This window comes from Nyctibius grandis, chromosome 18 (genome assembly GCF_013368605.1).
Source record: "Nyctibius grandis isolate bNycGra1 chromosome 18, bNycGra1.pri, whole genome shotgun sequence".
Lineage (NCBI taxonomy): Eukaryota > Metazoa > Chordata > Aves > Nyctibiiformes > Nyctibiidae > Nyctibius > Nyctibius grandis.
This window is the reverse complement of record NC_090675.1, coordinates 993,219-1,009,210: the sequence shown is the minus strand read 5'-3', so window position 1 is coordinate 1,009,210 and position 15,992 is coordinate 993,219. Positions and strand designations below refer to the sequence as shown.

Sequence of the window (15,992 nt, the reverse complement as noted above, 5' to 3'; positions counted from 1 at the left end):
GCAGCAGTCTTCCAGGAAGAGCCCGCGGCCTCACACGGCTTCCCCATGCCAGCTCCACTTCACGTGGCTGCTGGGTGAGTCACGCAGCCCAGCCAGGCTCCTTGCTGCCGGGCCAGAGACGGGCAGGTCAGGACTGCAGCAAGGCTCCGTACCTCTGCTGGCTCCCTTCCCCTGCTCCCTGCACAGCCCTGGGGCTCTGGAAGAGCAGAGGAGTGAGGACGAGGGGAGGGACCGATGGGTGAGAGGGATGATGGGGTCTTGTTATTCAAGGCTCAGCACGGTGCAGCTGGGCTGGTAGGACCCAGCAGGCTCGAGTGCATCCCTGGAGGGTCCCTAGAACAAAGTGAACAGCAGAAATGTGCCCTCTCTCTCTCCCTCTCTGCCAGCCCACCACTGGGAATGGGGGCACATCCTTTCCCATGGCCCTGTGCCCCTCATCCTCCCCCTGACCCCACTCTGCCCCACAGAACAGCCAGCCCAGGCACGCTGCGGCAGCAGTAAACAGACCAATTTTAATACACACACACATCCCATATCACCACGGGAGGGACTCGGCCTTTCCCTCGCACCCTCTCCGGCCACCAGCTGCGAAACGCAGCCACCCCTGGCCCTGCAGCTGCCTGCGTGGAAGCCAGCTTGGACTGCTTCCCCACCGGCCGTGCCCACGGCTTCGGCAGCATCCCCGCAGCTCAGCGAGGCTGTCGGGCTGGTCCGGGAAGGGAGGGCTTTTAGGTAGCAGAGCAGGTGAAGGCAGGGCCCGGGGCCAGGGAGTGAGCCCTAAGGCACATCAGAGCAGGTTCAGAGAGCCCAAAACCTCCAGGAGCTGGAGCCCGGGTCCCCCTCGGTGTGCACGTCTCAGTCTATCAGGAACTTCTCACCATCCACGTCTCTTCCCGCAGAGCTCTTGCGCAGGGAGGGGAAAAAATCGGAGCGGAGGAGGCGGGAGAAGTACATGAGGATCATGGCGTCGAGCAGCAGGAGGTTGGCGGTGAGGAAGGCACCCTGGCCCTGCACCTCCACGTAGCGGAGGAAGTACCAGGTGAGGTAAGCCTGGGGTGCCAGGCGGAAGGCGAAGTACATCACCAGGTTGATGTACTTGTTGGCCTCGTAGAGCGCCGGGGAAGGCACGTTGCTCATCTTCAGCAGCATGCGGACGGTGAGGAAGATGTTGCTCACCTCCACCAGCAGCAGCAGCATCGCCGCCACCAGGAAGCGGCCAGTGATGATGAGCGAGACGAAGGCAGAGATGGCCTGGGAGTGGGACACACACAGCAGCGTCAGCTCTCCTCGCCCTGGGGGAGGCGAGTCCTTCCCCACCAAGGGTTGGGCATATGCAGTGCTGCTCCCCCCCACCCAGAGATCCCAGCAGCCCCCCCAGGCACCTGGGCCAAGGGAAAACCAGTCTGGAGAGCCAGTTCCCCCAGGACCAGTTACACCTCCCTGCGCAGGGAGCCTCCAGCTCTTCCCTCTCCCGGCGCGGCAGCCTGTCTGGCTCCCGGCGCTTGGAGCCGACGCTGGCAGGCGTCCTGGCCCGCCAGGCGCCCTCGGCTTGTTGATGTGCAGCCTACCTGGCAGCTAGGGCGAGGCAGAGGGAAGGGCTCCACCTTGCCCCGCCATAGTGCACGAAACCTGTGTGGGCCGAGCCCCGGGGTGTGTGGTAGCCCCCCCACGCTGGCCTCTCGCCTCCCCAGAGCCGTACTCACCATGGCGTGGTGCACCAGGTACTCCCAAGATGAGCGGGACTGATGGTTGAAGATGATGTCAAGGCTGTCGTGGATGAAGTAGCCTGTGGGATGAAGGGGAGCATTGAGGGGGTCCGGCTTGTTGCACCGTCACCTGCTGCGGTAAGGAGGAGCAGCAGGGAGGAGGAGGGTGGTGTGACCGTGCTCCAGGCGTCAGAAACGCCTCCACCTTGGCTGAGTGCAGGGAGACGGCCAGGCCCCGGGGGCTGGCAGCCCATGGGCTCCACGCTCGTGATGAAGGCAGGAGGCACGGAGAGTGGCTCAGCCAGGGGAGGCTGAAGAGGGGGTGGGCAGAGCCCGGCGGGGTGGCCGTGGCCATGGCGCTGCCTGGCCCCTTACCTGAGGAGAAGCAGACGAGCAGGTGCCCTGAGACGCTGTAGCCGTCCTGGATGTCGGAGAGCAGCTCCGGGGAGTGCCAGAGGCTGGGGGCGAGGAGAGGAGGAGGGGGTCAGCCTGGGCGCTGGGCCGGGGGACACGGGGACCCCCCAGCACCCCCCCCACTGCCTCCTCCCCTGGGGGCAGCGCCCGGGGTCGTGCTCCCGCGGCGGCCCGGAGCCCTGCTCCCGTTTGGCGGAGTGTGCACCGTGCCCGCCCCCCCCGCCCGGTACCTGAAGAGGGCCCATAGCCCGGCCAGCACGGAGTGCGCGAAAGAGACGAGGAGGTTCCGCCAGCGCCAGGCGCGGCCGGGGCGGCTCCGCACGGCGGCGGGCCGGGGCACGGCCAGGGCCGCTCGCCGCAGCCCCCCGAAGATGGCCACGCTGCCGCCCACCAGCGCGGCCGAGGGCGCCCGCCAGCCCGGGCCCATCGCGGCCAGCTCCCGCCCGGGGCGCGCGGCGGCGCGGGCGGGCGGGCGGGGCCCGGCGGCGGGGCGGGGCGGGCAGCGCCGCGCCTCCCCATTGGCCGCGCCTCCCCTTTGATCACACCTCCCCATTGGCCACGCCTCCCCTTTGATCACACCTCCCCATTGGCCACGCCTCCCCATTGGCCACGCCTCCCCTTTGATCACGCGTCCCCATTGGCCACGCCTCCCCCGCTGACCACGCCTCCCCGCGCCTGCGCAGGAGCGGGCGTGTGGGGCCGCGGCGAGTGTCCGCGCAGAGGCGGGCGTTGCACGCATGTGTGCGGGGCACTGCCCGTGTCCGTACCCGGTGTCGCACCCGTGCGTCGGTTGCGGGTGTGCGCGGGGTGTTGCGCTTCCCCCCGCGGAGCGATGCTTGTGTGCGTGCGCGTGGCGTTGTGTGCGCGTGCGAGGCGTTGCACGCGTGGGTGCCCGGTATTGCACACGTACGGGGCATCGCGTGTCTGTACCGGGGAGCACGGGAGGGTCGGCACAGCACGCGCGTGGCAGGCGTTGCACATCTGTGCTGAAGCCTGCACATCTGTCCCGGTACCGCACAGCTGGCGTGGGCCTTGCGCATGTGTCCCGGGCACCGTGTGCGTGTCCCCGGCGTGGTGCGGCTGCCCCGGGGGGGTTGCAGAGCCTGGCACGGCGGGGATGCCGGTAAACCACCGCGCTGCAGGAAAAATGGGCACCGAAGTGGCCGGGTGTACGCAGCGAGCCCCCACAAACAGCCCGCACGCAGACATGGGGGGGCCCCGGAATGGGGGGCGGGCGGCGGAGGGAAGGTGCCCCCCTAATACCAGCGTGGCGGCAGGGTGAGGCCGGCTCTGGGCACCGCGGCACGGCGGGGACCTGGTTCTTGCGTGGCGGGTCCTGCCCCATCGCTGCCCCCTCGCCCCCGGTGCAGGACACTGGGCGCTGGGTGGCACGGGGGGGCTGGCTGGCACGGGGGGGGCTGTCCCCCTCTCCGGTGCCGCTAGATGGCAGCATGGCCCCGTGGCGTGGCCTGGGGGTGGCACTGCCACCGCTGTGCCTGTCCCCGCTCCAGAAGCGGGGCAGCCACCCCCACAGCGCGGGGCAGGACCCCCTGCTATGCTGTAGGTGCCACCATGGCCGCCCCAGGGGTGCTCGTGGTCCTGGGGGTCTAAAGCGGGTTTGGGGGGGCAGGGAGGGGACCCGGGCCCCTCGTGCCTGCCCCCACAGCAGCACAGCCCCCCCGCCCCGGGCTGGCTGCTCCCCCAGACTCGGGGCTGTGGGGCACGAGGCTGCTGCGGGCACCGCCGCTCTCTGGGGGTGCGGGGGGCCCTGCTGGCACCCCCCAGCCTGGCCCAGGACACCCCAAACCCCTCTCCCAGGGTGCTGCCTGGCTCCCCGTGGCACGGGGGTGCCCACCCGAGCCAGGGGCCCGGCCAGGCCGCCTTGCGGTGGCGTTACCCTCTGTCTGCCGACGCGGGGAGCCCCGTCCGCGCCCCTGTTCCCCCCGCAGGCCCTACACGCATGATACGGGGGGGGAAGACGGGCGCGGCCTGTGGTGTTTCGTCCGCCCGCGGCCGCCGTAGCGGCTCCCGGAAGTGTCTCCATGGAGACGGGAGGAGGCCGGGCCCGGCCGGGGCAGCGATGGAGAAATACGCGCGGATCCGGGTGGTGGGGAGAGGGGCCTTCGGGTGAGGGCGGCCGCGGAGGGGGGCACCGGGCGGAGGGGGGGCCCTCCAGGGCTTTTTATGGTGGCAACGCGTGTGGGGGGAGCGGCGGGTGCACGGCAGGGCGGGGCGGGGCGGAGGCCGCAGGCCGCGTTACCATGGCAACAAGGCGCCCGGGCCCTGTCGCCATGGCAACGCGGGGGTCGGCCGGCGTGTGGCATCCGCGGGGGAGGGATGTCCAGGCCCTGGCTGTTGCCGTGGCGATGGGGTGACACGGCACAGGGTGGGTGACACCCTGAGGGGGGGGATTGCAGGCCCTGTTACCATGGCAACGTGGGGGGGCAGGGGCCACGTGTCACCCCAGGATGGCGGCCAGGCCCTGCGTCCCCCCCGCTGAGGCCATGTCCCCGTCCCGCAGCATCGTGCACCTGTGCCTGCGCAAGGCCGACCAGAAGCTGGTGATCCTCAAGCAGATCCCGGTGGAGCAGATGAGCAAGGACGAGCGGCTGGCGGCGCAGAACGAGTGCCAGGTCCTCAAGCTGCTCAGCCACCCCAACGTCATCGAGTACTACGAGAACTTCCTGGAGGACAAGGCGCTCATGATCGCCATGGAGTACGCCCCAGGTGGGCCCTGAGGCTGCTTCCCTGGCAGGTCCAGGGGATGCCAAGCGCTCAGCTCTCCTTGGGTTGAGCTGCCGTGGCCCCATGTTGTGCTCCTGGTAAAGGTCCTGTGCTTTTTGGACCCCTAAAGAGTCCAAACATGTCTCTCTTGAACAGACGTTTTTGTAGAAAAGGATCTGGGGGTCCTGGTGGACACCAAGTTGACCGTGAGCCAAGTGACCAAGTAGTGGCACAGATTTCCCAGAGAGGTTGTGGAGTCACCAGCCTTGGAGATACTCAAAAGACAGGTCATGGTCCTGGGCAACCAGCTGTTGGTGGCCCCGCTTGAGCAGGGGATGGGACCAGATGACCTCCCGAGGTCCCTTCCAACCTCAACCATTCTGTGATTATATTATAGCCTTACACCTGCTAATCGTATCCAAGGAGATTTCTAGCACCTCTGTCGCTGATAAGTGCGCTGCCATCTGCCCTTGGCTTAGGTTTCACGTACATTTCCCTGTGTCAGCTCTCAGCCGCGCTGCTGGTCCCACAGCTCTGTGTGGGAAGGTGTGATTTCTAACGAGATTTGTTCTGGAGTTTAAGATTAAATCAATGTTTGCACGAGGGTTGTATGTGAGCCCTGAATCTGGACCCTCCCTTCTCGACAGGGGCCTCTCAGCACCACGTGGCCTCTCGGACTGCAAGAATTCTCTTTTGCAGAACAGGCTTATCTTGTTCTGCCCTCGAGGGTTATGTCCTCCTCCAAGAGCTGTAATTTTAGACTTTCTTTCCCTGCTGCCTTTGACAATATGTCAACAGTAACGTCTCTCTCGCTCTTTCTTCATCCCACCAACTGTGCTGCCATTGTTTTCTGCACTGTCTCGGGAGCGTTGGAGGACGTGCTGCGTGTCCCACCAGGATGTGCTTTTTCCCATGCGCTTGGCTGGTTAAGATGCTGTGGGTAAATCCCCCCAGCCCTTAGGCCGGGTTTGTGCTGCCCTGTGCAGCCAGCCTTGCCGACAGCCCTTTGTTGCTCTTTGCAGGGGGCACGCTGGCGGAGTTTATTCATAAGCGCTGTAACTCCTTGCTGGATGAGGATACCATCCTGCACTTCTTCGTGCAGATCCTCCTGGCTCTCCACCATGTGCACACCAAGCAGATCCTGCACCGTGACCTGAAGACTCAGAACATCCTCTTGGACAAACATCGCATGATTGTCAAGATCGGAGACTTTGGCATCTCCAAAATCTTGAGCAGCAAGAGTAAAGCCTACACAGTGAGTGGCCTGGCTTTGCAGGGGAACTGCTTACCACCGCGGCAGCAGGCTGGAAGCTCTGGGCTTGGCTCATGATAGTCTCTGGGAAGCTGCTGTAGGCAGCAAGGTTGGATGTAGCACACTTGCAGTAGGCCACGTCCGTGTGCCGCACTGCTGCTTTGCTCCTTGGAGTTTGCACAGGCTGATGTCTTCACGCTCAAGTTTGCTGCGGCTCTGTGGGCTGCAGAAAGGTGAGAAAGACCTGCCTGCCCAAGCCTGGGAGAGGATTCCGTGTCTGAGCCCACTGGGGAGGGCAGACAGGGTTCCTCCCACTGCCACAGCGGGAGGGGGTGGTGTTTGCAGGCTCGTCTGACACATACTTAGCAACTGAATTCCTGCCTGTGCCCTGCTGTCCTGCCTTGTCTTAATCTCCTCTCTCTGCTTGAGACTTGAGCATCATTCCCCACCTGGTCTAATCTGACTAGACATTTTTATCACGCTCATTGCTCTGGGCTCCGATTCGCTCAAGTGAATAGGCACAAAATTAGAGGTAATCTCTGTATGTGCAAGGGAGGTCACGGGAAAGGCAAATCCTCGTGTTTTTTACTGAGATCATCAGGCAGATGTTGACACCAGGGAACAAAAGCCCAGCTCCACTAAGCTTTGGCTGGTGGTGCTCTAGCCAGCCTGCGCACCGGGCTCTAAACTGAGCCTTTCTCTTTCCACCTCGCTGCCCCAGTTTCACAGCATTACGCTGAATTCCTTTGTCTCTTCTAGGTTGTGGGAACTCCGTGCTACATCTCCCCAGAGCTCTGTGAAGGGAAGCCCTACAACCAGAAGAGTGATATCTGGGCTTTGGGCTGCGTGCTGTACGAACTCGCCAGCCTCAAGAGGGCTTTCGAAGCTGCGGTAAGAGGGATATGGTTTACACGTAGCGCAGGGAGCCCTGGCCTCTTACAGAGGTGAAAACTATGCTTGGATCACGCTTCTCACTGAACCTGGAGGTGTGAAGGCAGAGGGCAGTGCTGAGAACTTCTTGCTCCTCGGCCTCACCTCTGACACCCAGCTGCTGTATGTCTCTCGTTTTCTCTCTCCAGAATCTTCCTGCCTTAGTGCTGAAGATCATGAGCGGGACGTTTGCCCCAATATCAGATAGATACAGCCCCGACCTGCGCCAGCTCATCCTTAGCATGCTGAACCTGGATCCTTCTAAGCGGCCCCAGCTGAATGAGATCATGGCCCAGGCCATCTGCATTCGGCCCCTGCTGAACCTCTACACCGACGTGGGCAGTGTCAAAATGAGAAGGCAAGTGATGCTGCCACCTTGGTGTGCCTTGGGAGGGGCTGCACAGCTCACAGCGTGTCTGACCGGCTTACGAGCTCCGAAGAGAGCGTTGTCCCCATGCAGCTCTCCTGTGTTACCCAACGTGCAGCTGCTGCAGGCCCAGTGGCCTGGGGCCGTGGCAGGTGTGGGCATGTCATCGCGGTAACAGTGGATAAAGAATTGTGAGCTCAAGGGGAAGCAAACTGATGCCAACTCCCCTCAGGTGGTTTAAATCACCTACCAAGGTAATTCTGTGAGCTATTCATCTGTGGCTTATGCTGTAGCTCTGCCCAGACCTTCTGTGATCCAGGGCTCTACAGGACCTCTGGAGCTGAGCTGACATTAAGGTCTGGATTTTGGTTTGGCAGGCCTGAAAAGCCCTTGGCGCCAGTGCCGACAGTGACCCACAGCCGGACGGGGGGACGAGTGAGCAGTGCCAGGCCAAGGGGTGAGTCCTGGCACGGTGTGTTCAACACAGCTCCATGCAGAGGGACTCTTTCCCTCGGATGTCAGGGGGTCAGAGAGGCACTCGAGCTGCTGGAGAGAGGCAGTTAAGAGATGTCATCTTCTCTGAGACCTGGAGGAGCCCATGGGCACCTCGGCTCTGGGGACCAAGCAGTGCTTTTTCTCCAGCTGCCTCTTCTGGGTTTTGACACCTTGAATCAAGTTTCTGCTGCTCCTACTGTAAAGGCTGGGAACGTGGGGATGTCCCGGTGCAGGTCAACACAGCTGGCACTGGTAGCAATTAGGCTAGAGCTGTCGTGGTGCCGCTTCCCTCAATTCTGGGATAAAATGCAAGGAGCTGTTCCCATGTGCTTCTCTCAGCCTTGTCTAGGAGCTCCCCAGCAGCCCCTTGCCAGCCTTGGACCAGCACTGGTCTGGCTCTGCTAGCTGGCAGGCAGCTCTGCTGGCACCCAGGCTGGCTGGAGTCATTTCTTTTCCTGTGGGAGCACGGTCAGGGATCCACGTTAATGATTTCTCTTTGACCCACGGGTGTTCGAGGTGGTTCAGCCAGGACGGGAATCCCTCCTCCGCTGTCGTCCATCTACACGTGGGGGAGCGGGATCACCACCCCGCTCCGCCTGCCCATGCTTAACACCGAGGTGGTGCAGGTGTCCGCTGGCAGGACGCAGAAGGCTGGGGTCACCAAATCGGGGCGGCTCATCATGTGGGAGGTGAGTGAAGGGGAACCTGGGGCAGACAGTGGCCGTGGAGGCCTCGGGTGTGTGATTTCTGAGGAGGAGACGTTTCTGCTCATTGCATAGGCCCTGGTGCTGTGTCCCCCAGGACCACTGTCCAGTTCAGGGTGCGGGTAACACCGCTAAGCCTGTGGGAAGGGGCTCATCGGAGTTCTCCAACCCAGCTCTTGCTGCACGGAGGTGCAGCAGCCGACATGGCTTCTCTCCTCCAGGCTCCCCCCATGGGTGCTGCAGGAGGCCCGTCTCTCCCAGGAGCCACCGAGCAGCTCCAGCCTCAGTTTGTGTCCCGCTTTCTGGAGGGCCAGTCTGGCGTGACCATCAAACACGTGTCCTGCGGTGATCTCTTCACAGCCTGTCTCACAGGTGAGCTGCTGCCTCCTGCCTTTGCCTGGCTGAGTCCCAGACCCCTCTGCGTGGCAGCTGGCTCGCAAATGCAGCGTGACAGCCTGGAGAGAGGAACCCGAGAGATGCGCGGGGCTGGGGTGACACGAAGGCCTCTGTGGCCTCTCATGTAACATCAGATGGGGGACAGAAATGGCAGGCACGGTCTTCCTATGATGCCACACTGGTCAACATGGTCCCACAGGTCTGTCTGATGTGGGGAGGGCCACAGATTTGTTGTCCTGGCTGCACTGGTGTCACCTGAAGCCAGAACTGACCTGTACAGTGGGGACTGCAGTGTGAGGAGTGGGAAGGTCAGCCTTTCTCTGTCACATACTCTGTGTGACACAGACACAAGCAGTGACCAGCAGTGACTGGCGTTGTGGTGAGGAGTCAGCATGAGCTCCTGTAGGGCCGGTTGTCCTCAGCCGCAGGAAGGCAGGGTCTGTAGCCCCCTTAGAGCGGGCTAGGAGGCGTTCTGGCTGTGAGGGGAGGACACACATCAGCCTGAGGTGGAGCAAAGCCCTCCCAATGGTCCTTTGGGAGCCCTGTTTGCACTCTGCTGGGGATCAGGGCAGCAAATGACAGATATGCAACTGGCAAACTTCGTAGGCGTGGGTTTGTCCTACCTCTCCATGGTGTTTCCTGCCACCCTGTGCTGGGTGGCTGCTCAGTGAATGCCTCTGGGTATTTAACACCGTGACAGACTGTGGAGTTAGCAGCTCCTGCGTACACAGCTGCAATAATGGTATCTCAGCGCTCTCCTATCACATCTGCTGTGTGTTTGGCGAGTTGTCGCAGCACATCGGGGCTGCTGCTCTCCGGAAGGTTGCTGAAGGCTTCTGGCCCCCGCGGCGAGTTATGAGTCAGTGGGTCCAAGCAGAGCCGCTGTGCTGGGAGCCCTGGCCAGCCCCACGCGCCGTGCGTGCCTTGCAGAGCCTCACGTGTGCCAGTAACATGACTTCTTTCTGCTTTTCCAGACAGGGGCATAATCATGACTTTCGGCAGCGGCAGCAATGGCTGTTTGGGGCACGGAAACTTCACGGACGTAAGCCAGGTTTGTCGTGAGGGTGCTGGGCGCGCTGTTCCCCCAGGGTAGAGGATGGATCGTGCCTTCTGCGCCACGTGAGAGGGCTCATCCCATCTCCAGGGATGTGCATCCCAGGCGTGCTCTGGCATCCGGCCTCCTCCCCCTCCTCTCCCTGTCACTGCGGGTTTTAAAAGACCCAACCTGCCTCTTTTTCTCTCTCCCCCCCCTACACAATGATCCCTTTGAGCGTGGGGGAAGTCAAGAGCTGCCTTGTGGTTGCTGTTGGCAGGCTCCCAGCTTGGAGGCTGCCTCCAATCACACACCTGCCTGCTTCACTCTTGGCCTGCAGCTGCCAGGGTTCACTGAGAAAAGTTATTTTTCAAAAGAGCCAGTATTTACAGAGCCGTGTGTTTCCGATTGGCTCGGAGCACTAGGGCTGAGGGCTTGTCGCTCCCTTCCAGCTTCTTCCTTGCCTGCCCTCGGATGTGGCAGCAGCCGATGGCTTCCAGCCGAGCCCCGGGGACTGGTGCCATTTGTCACTGTGGTCAGCTGGCTCGTTCGTTCCTTCTCTGTCCAGCGCTGAATTGCTCGGTGCTTATTGCTGGGGGAGGGAGACCGGTTGGGAGCAGCAGCCAGGTCCCACCAAATGGTGCTTTTCACTTGAAGAAGATAATGAGAATGAGACTCGTTGTGGTGAGGTGTCAGATCTAACAGCAGGTCACAGCAGGGGCTGGGTGAAACGTGGAGATCCTGGTCTCTCCACACCCTAGATAGCTCACAGCTCCTCTGCCCGAGAGCCTTGCAGCCAACGCATCCTGCACCAAGCCCCTGCCTGCTCAGAGCATGCGGTAACAGCCCCTGGCACTCCCCACATGGGCAGGGGGCGAATCCCAACCCTTCGGCTCAGCCTATTCCCTCTCCAAACCGTTGTGCTGGCTGCTTTCTTCCGCCCCAGAGATGTTTGCATTATCTTCTGTGCTGTGTGCACGTAGTCTCTAAACCCTTTGAAGACTGCTTGGAAGAAAAAAAGAAATTCTCTGGTGTTTGTGTTGGATGAAAACTGGGATGCTGCCAGAGCTGTGTTGAGGCTGGGGGGGCTGGGTGGGAGGGATGGGAGCAGCCAGGCAGGCTGGGAGGTCTCGGCTAACGGCTGCTGCTCTTCCCCTGCCAGCCCAAGATCGTGGAGGCCCTGCTGGGCTACGAGATGGTGCAGGTGGCCTGTGGCGCGTCTCACGTCCTGGCAGTTTCCAACGAACGGGAAGTGTTTGCCTGGGGCAGGGGGGATAATGGTAAGAGGTGTCTGCTTTGCAAAACAGGGCTTGTGCTTTCCGTTGCCTGTTCCCACTCCCCTCGCTGGCCCTGCTTGCCCGCAGCCCTCTCCAAATGTGCCAGGCTAGGTGGGCGTGGAAGAGCTGCAGCTGCTTCACCACATACCAGGGCCCCCGTGCTTTGGGTTTCGCTGCCTTCTGTGGCGATAGGTCCCAGGCTGGGCTCCTGCAGCAGCTACATGGATGCCGTTGCTCATGGGGGGTTTGCTCAGTTTGTGTGTTGCCATCAGCCATGCCCTGCTCTGTTCCTCCGGGCAGGTCGGCTTGGCTTGGGTACCCTGGAGTGCCACAACTGCCCCCAGCAGGTCGCAGTCCCGCCAGAACACGAGGCTCAGAGGGTCATCTGCGGCATCGATTCCTCCATGGTCCTCACAGTGAAGAACCAGATTCTTGCTTGTGGGAGCAACAGGTAAGAGGGATGAGGGTCTGTGCTCCAGAGCTTGCCTACAGCCTCCTGTCCATCCGTGTCCAGCCCAGGAAGAGAGAGCAAGGGGCTCTGGAAGACATCTCTGTGTGATCCTACTCCCCAGCATCTTGCCACCAGCGGTGTGGTTATGCTAGGGCAGGATTTGTCTCTGGGGTGCATTCGGCCAGCTCTGAACTGTACTTTTCCCCGTGCAGGTGTAACAAGCTGGGCCTGGATCGGATCAGCTCAGCAGAGGAGCCTTCCCCAGAGGACCAGGTGGAAGAGGCCACCGTGTTCACGTGTGCCCAGTCGGCCCCCTTGAACCAAGAGCCCATTGTGTGTGCTGACATCGGTACAGCGCACTCGGCTGCAGTCACAGGTGAGGGGTGTGTGCCCAGAGCCCTGAAAGGAACCTGCGTTCTTGCTGTCCTCCTCCTGCCTCTGTTTCCCACGGGCAGAGGCCTCAGAGAGGCTCAATTGGCACCCTGCTCCCGATGTTGGAGCTCTGTGGAGCAGGATGTTCAGCATGGTAGAGAGCAATGGACTGGACATGGCACTTAGTGCCCTGGTCTAGTTGCCATGGTGGTGTCAGGGCAATGGTTGGACTCGATGATCCCAGAGGGCTCTTCCAACCTGGTTGAGTCTGTGATTCTGTAATGGGGTTCAGAGGCTTCTGTGCATCCTCGGGTGACACTTAGTTGTTTCTCTGGTCTCTGTTGTCAGCTTCTGGCCAGTGTTACACCTTTGGGAGCAACCAGCACGGGCAGCTGGGCACCAACTCCTGCCGCAACAGCCGCGTACCCCACCTGGTTGTGGGGCTCCAGGCGATGAAGGTCACCGTGGTGGCTTGTGGGGATGCCTTCACTGTGGCCATCGGAGCAGGTGAGGCTGAAGCCCCTGTGTCCTGGGCTGCAGCAGGCCCTGGCTTTCCTCTGCCTGCAGTCCCTGCTGTGGCCAAGGCAGGCCTCGGAGATAGGCCAGGGTGGTACTGGGCAGATGGGAGACCTGTTTGCTGGTAAGCTCTGTGTGCGGCAAGGTGTATCTGCCTCTGCAGACAGCGAGGTGTGCACGTGGGGGAAAGGAGCCAGGGGACGCCTGGGCAGGAAGGATGAGGAAACGGGAGCGCCAAGGCCGGTGCAGCTGGAGGAGACGCATCCATACCTGGTGACCTCCGTAGCCTGCTGCCACGGGAACACGCTGCTGGCGGTAAAGCGTGAGTAGAGGCTTCGTTAACTCTGACTCCTGCCATGAGGGCGCAGCCAGACACAAAGCCTCGTGACTGGAGCTGTACCGAGTAACCCTGGCACATAAGCTCTGTGTTATTCTAGTCCCTCTAGAGCTGTAGATGAATAGAAATAACTTGAAGCCCATACAAATTCCCCTTCTGCTATGCAGCACTGTGACCCTGCTGCTTCCACTGGGCTGGGGGAGCAGAGGGACGGCAGAGGCGGTCTCGTGCACTTCCAGACAGGTGGGGGCTGGCCAGGCTGCGGCCGGCGGGGAGCTGGTGTGCTGGCGGTCCACCGAGTATCCAAAAAGAGCAGCTCTCTAATTGATGCTGCTGAAACAGAAGCTGCGATTTGAGGCGTCGTTTTGGCTGCTGGCTTTCCATTGTGGTTTGGAAAAGATAGCGATGGTTTTGTGGTTCTTCTCTGCTCGGGCCAAAGGCAGCATCGTTGCACGGTTAAAACGTGCCCGTGGCGTGACCTGCCCTTCCGTTGCCTGGGTGTACGATGGGAGCCTGGCCCAGACTGCTGGAGGGGCCTTTCTTCCACCTCTTGCTGGGCTGATTATGGCCTCAGCGCTGGGCTGAGGGATTCCACTCCTAGCCCACTTCAAGGAGGCTAATTACACCCCCGAGGGGAGGAGGCCCGGCTGACTGCCCCAGCGCAGCGGAATCGGCTGCGGCTTCTGTTCCTCCCCCTGCGACTGCCGAGCTCGCACGTGATGTGTGCTGCCACGTGAAGGGGATGGGGCACGGCCGAGTCCCTGGGCTTGGGAACAAGTAGGGCATTTGTCGTGGGAGTAAAGGGGTTTTGTTCCCGCAGGAAGGCTGCAGGCTGCTCTCCCCTTCCGCTGCCAGTCACCCTGTGCTCTGCGGCAGCTGGTTTGTGGGCTCCCACCTGCAGCACCGTAAGAGCGGGGACTGAGCGTGTAGCCCCCACCATAGCCCTGCTGCTGTCCCTCTGCACTGCCCACTCCGAAACCTCGTCCTTCCTTCCCAGTACTGGAAGTACAGGCTCAGGAGCAGCGGTGTCAGGGCAGCAGCCTCGCCTGCTCCGGCGTCCCTCAGTAACCAGGGTGCAAAAAGCATCGAGAGCTCTGTAAAAAGCTGAGGTCTGACTCTGGGCTTTCACGCAGCTCAGTCTGCCTGGAAACCTCTCCAGAGACAACAGGAGAGCTGGTGACACGTTTGATGTCATTGCTGCTGTCAGCTCTGGCTGTGAGCTGGCCTGGAGAGGGTGCTGGCACAGGCGAGCGGTGCTCCACCTTTGGGGCGGCAGCTCTGCACCGCTCTGCGGTTTCCTCCCATGCAGCCAACACCGTTTTTAACTCGCTTGGGCTTCTGCCCACTTTATTGTGAGGCCGCTGCTGCGCCCTTCTCTCAATCCCACTGCAAATACAGGAATAACTGGGAGAAGCCAGGCATGCTGGAGAGGAGGAGGAGGAGGGCACAAGCCTCAGGAGACTCATTTCCTCCTGCTTGGGCTCTGTGTGCTGGGCATTGCCTCCTGCTTGGGCCACCGCTCAGGCCTGTTGGCAGCTTCCTGGGGTAGCGAGACAGGGATTGCGGTGACCATCTGTTGGGTATCTGGCCTGTGGCTTCATCGAGATGGCAGCTTATGGCTTATTCTTCCTCCCTGCCCTTTGTGTTTCAGCTGCCGTGGAAGAGTCACCATCCCAGTGAGCTGTGAGTTGAGAGGGGCCACATCCAGCCTCGTCGTGTTGATGCTGGGCTCCGCGCAGCCGCCCGGCACGCCTGTCCTCTCGCTGCCTGCTACAGCCTGGCTCGGACCCACGTCCCCAGCCTCGGGAGCTCCTCACTGCGCTCCGAAGGCAGCGGCCTGGGAACAGGAAGCTCCTAACGATGGTTCCCACGGAACCGGAGCTGGTCTCACTTATCAAATCAACGAGGGTCGCTGTGAACCTCCAGCACCCGAGAGCTGCTGCCCCGGCCGTGCCGTGGGGCGGACGTCCCTGGGGCTCCGCTGCTGCCTTCAGGGGGTCACGCTGGGACTCTGCCCCTCCCCGCTGGAGGTGCCTGCGGGGAAGGGGGACAAGCACAGGGGTTGTTTTCTGTCTCTGGTTACAAAGGCCGGGCTGACAGCTCCGGTGTCTGCGCGAGCTGTCAGCCTTCGCACAGCCGTGTCTGGAGTTAGAGCCCCAGGCGCTACGCTGGGTGACTAAGTGCAAACCTCTTTTCTAATTAGAGAAGTCTGTCCTTTCCCATCCCCCCCTTAAAACGTTTCACCCCTTTGTTGAGCTGTTCATCACGCTGGCGAGGGTCCTGGCCTGCGCAGCTGGCCGAACCTGGCGCGAGCAGCCTCCGTGTGCGGCGCAGCCCGGTTCCCTCTCCCGAAATGCTGCCTGGAGCTTTCCAGTTACAGCCTCCCTGGCCCCAGGAGCTCACCAGAGGATCCTCCAGCTGACATTTGTCCTCAGGCCCCTACATCCTGCTGCTGGCCAGCTCACCGGCTCCCAGCTGAGCTAGCGGAAGGCAGTGAAACACAGCGAGCAGTTGTCAATAATTGAAGTTTTTTTAACCCAGATCTCTCCAGGGAGATGATGGGTTTTCACCAGGGATCCTTTCTGCAGGCAAGGAGGGGGCATATCACCATGTCACAGGCAGGAGTTACATTTTTTATCTCCAGAAGGGTTGTTTCCTTTCCCTTTTTTTTTTCTCTTTTCTTTTTTTAACTTACATCTGCCCTGGGCCATTTTTTGATGAGCTTCTGTCTCTGATCTGTCTGACATTGCAAATGCTCTTGCCTTTCACATCCATCTTTGTGCTGTTGCCAATCTGTTGTGTATAAAGTCGGTGCTTTCATAAGCTGGCTGAGATGAAATCTCTCTAATTATTTTTGTGATTCTTTCCTGTTTTCAATGAGGGAAACCTCGCCGGGCTCTGGTAGAAGCCGACTGATCCCTCTGTCATGTGAAAGGTAATGAATTTCTGCAGCTCTCCAGCTCTTTCCTCCCTCGCCGCCCAGGCTCCGGCTGGGGAAGGGAGCAGGTCCCGTCCGGC

The 15,992-nt window shown here is 61.4% G+C and overlaps 2 protein-coding genes across 5 annotated transcripts; one reads left to right on the top strand and one right to left on the bottom strand.

The window, feature by feature from the left end:
- Positions 1-487: 487 nt before the first annotated feature.
- TLCD1 (TLC domain containing 1) lies at positions 488-2,547 on the bottom strand. Its single transcript, XM_068415492.1, has 4 exons — positions 2,351-2,547; positions 2,082-2,164; positions 1,704-1,786; positions 488-1,251 (listed from the first exon to the last, which is right to left on the bottom strand). Exons 1-4 carry the CDS (start codon positions 2,545-2,547, stop codon positions 856-858), a joined length of 759 nt encoding a protein of 252 aa, XP_068271593.1. The 3' UTR covers positions 488-855.
- On the top strand, positions 904-15,759 carry NEK8 (NIMA related kinase 8). 4 transcript variants are annotated; one of them, XM_068415489.1, is made up of 16 exons: positions 904-1,039; positions 1,722-1,844; positions 4,642-4,847; positions 5,867-6,099; positions 6,856-6,987; positions 7,176-7,384; positions 7,771-7,850; positions 8,405-8,577; positions 8,814-8,964; positions 9,963-10,039; positions 11,184-11,301; positions 11,599-11,749; positions 11,962-12,125; positions 12,470-12,628; positions 12,801-12,959; positions 14,626-15,759. In XM_068415489.1, the coding sequence occupies exons 3-16, from the start codon at positions 4,712-4,714 to the stop codon at positions 14,652-14,654; spliced, it is 1,971 nt and encodes a 656-aa protein (XP_068271590.1). In that variant the 5' UTR covers positions 904-1,039; positions 1,722-1,844; positions 4,642-4,711; the 3' UTR covers positions 14,655-15,759. The 4 variants fall into 4 exon arrangements, with proteins under 4 accessions (XP_068271590.1, XP_068271591.1, XP_068271589.1 ...); XM_068415490.1 differs by lacking the exon at positions 1,722-1,844 and having other exon boundaries at positions 1,003-1,039; XM_068415488.1 differs by lacking the exon at positions 904-1,039 and having other exon boundaries at positions 1,653-1,844.
- The last annotated feature ends 233 nt before the right edge of the window (positions 15,760-15,992 follow it).

Excerpts from the sequence above, each read along its gene's own strand:
- TLCD1 (XM_068415492.1), bottom strand. The coding sequence starts at position 2,547 with ATGGGCCCGGGCTGGCGGGCGCCCTCGGCCGCGCTGGTGGGCGGCAGC. Across the intron at positions 2,165-2,350 it reads GGGCTATGGGCCCTCTTCAG|CCTCTGGCACTCCCCGGAGC; the intron begins GTACCGGGCGGG and ends CCTCGCCCCCAG. Across the intron at positions 1,252-1,703 it reads ACCTGGTGCACCACGCCATG|GCCATCTCTGCCTTCGTCTC; the intron begins GTGAGTACGGCT and ends TCCCACTCCCAG.
- NEK8 (XM_068415487.1), top strand. The coding sequence starts at position 4,201 with ATGGAGAAATACGCGCGGATCCGGGTGGTGGGGAGAGGGGCCTTCGG. Across the intron at positions 6,100-6,855 it reads GCAAGAGTAAAGCCTACACA|GTTGTGGGAACTCCGTGCTA; the intron begins GTGAGTGGCCTG and ends TGTCTCTTCTAG. Across the intron at positions 8,578-8,813 it reads GGCGGCTCATCATGTGGGAG|GCTCCCCCCATGGGTGCTGC; the intron begins GTGAGTGAAGGG and ends TCTCTCCTCCAG.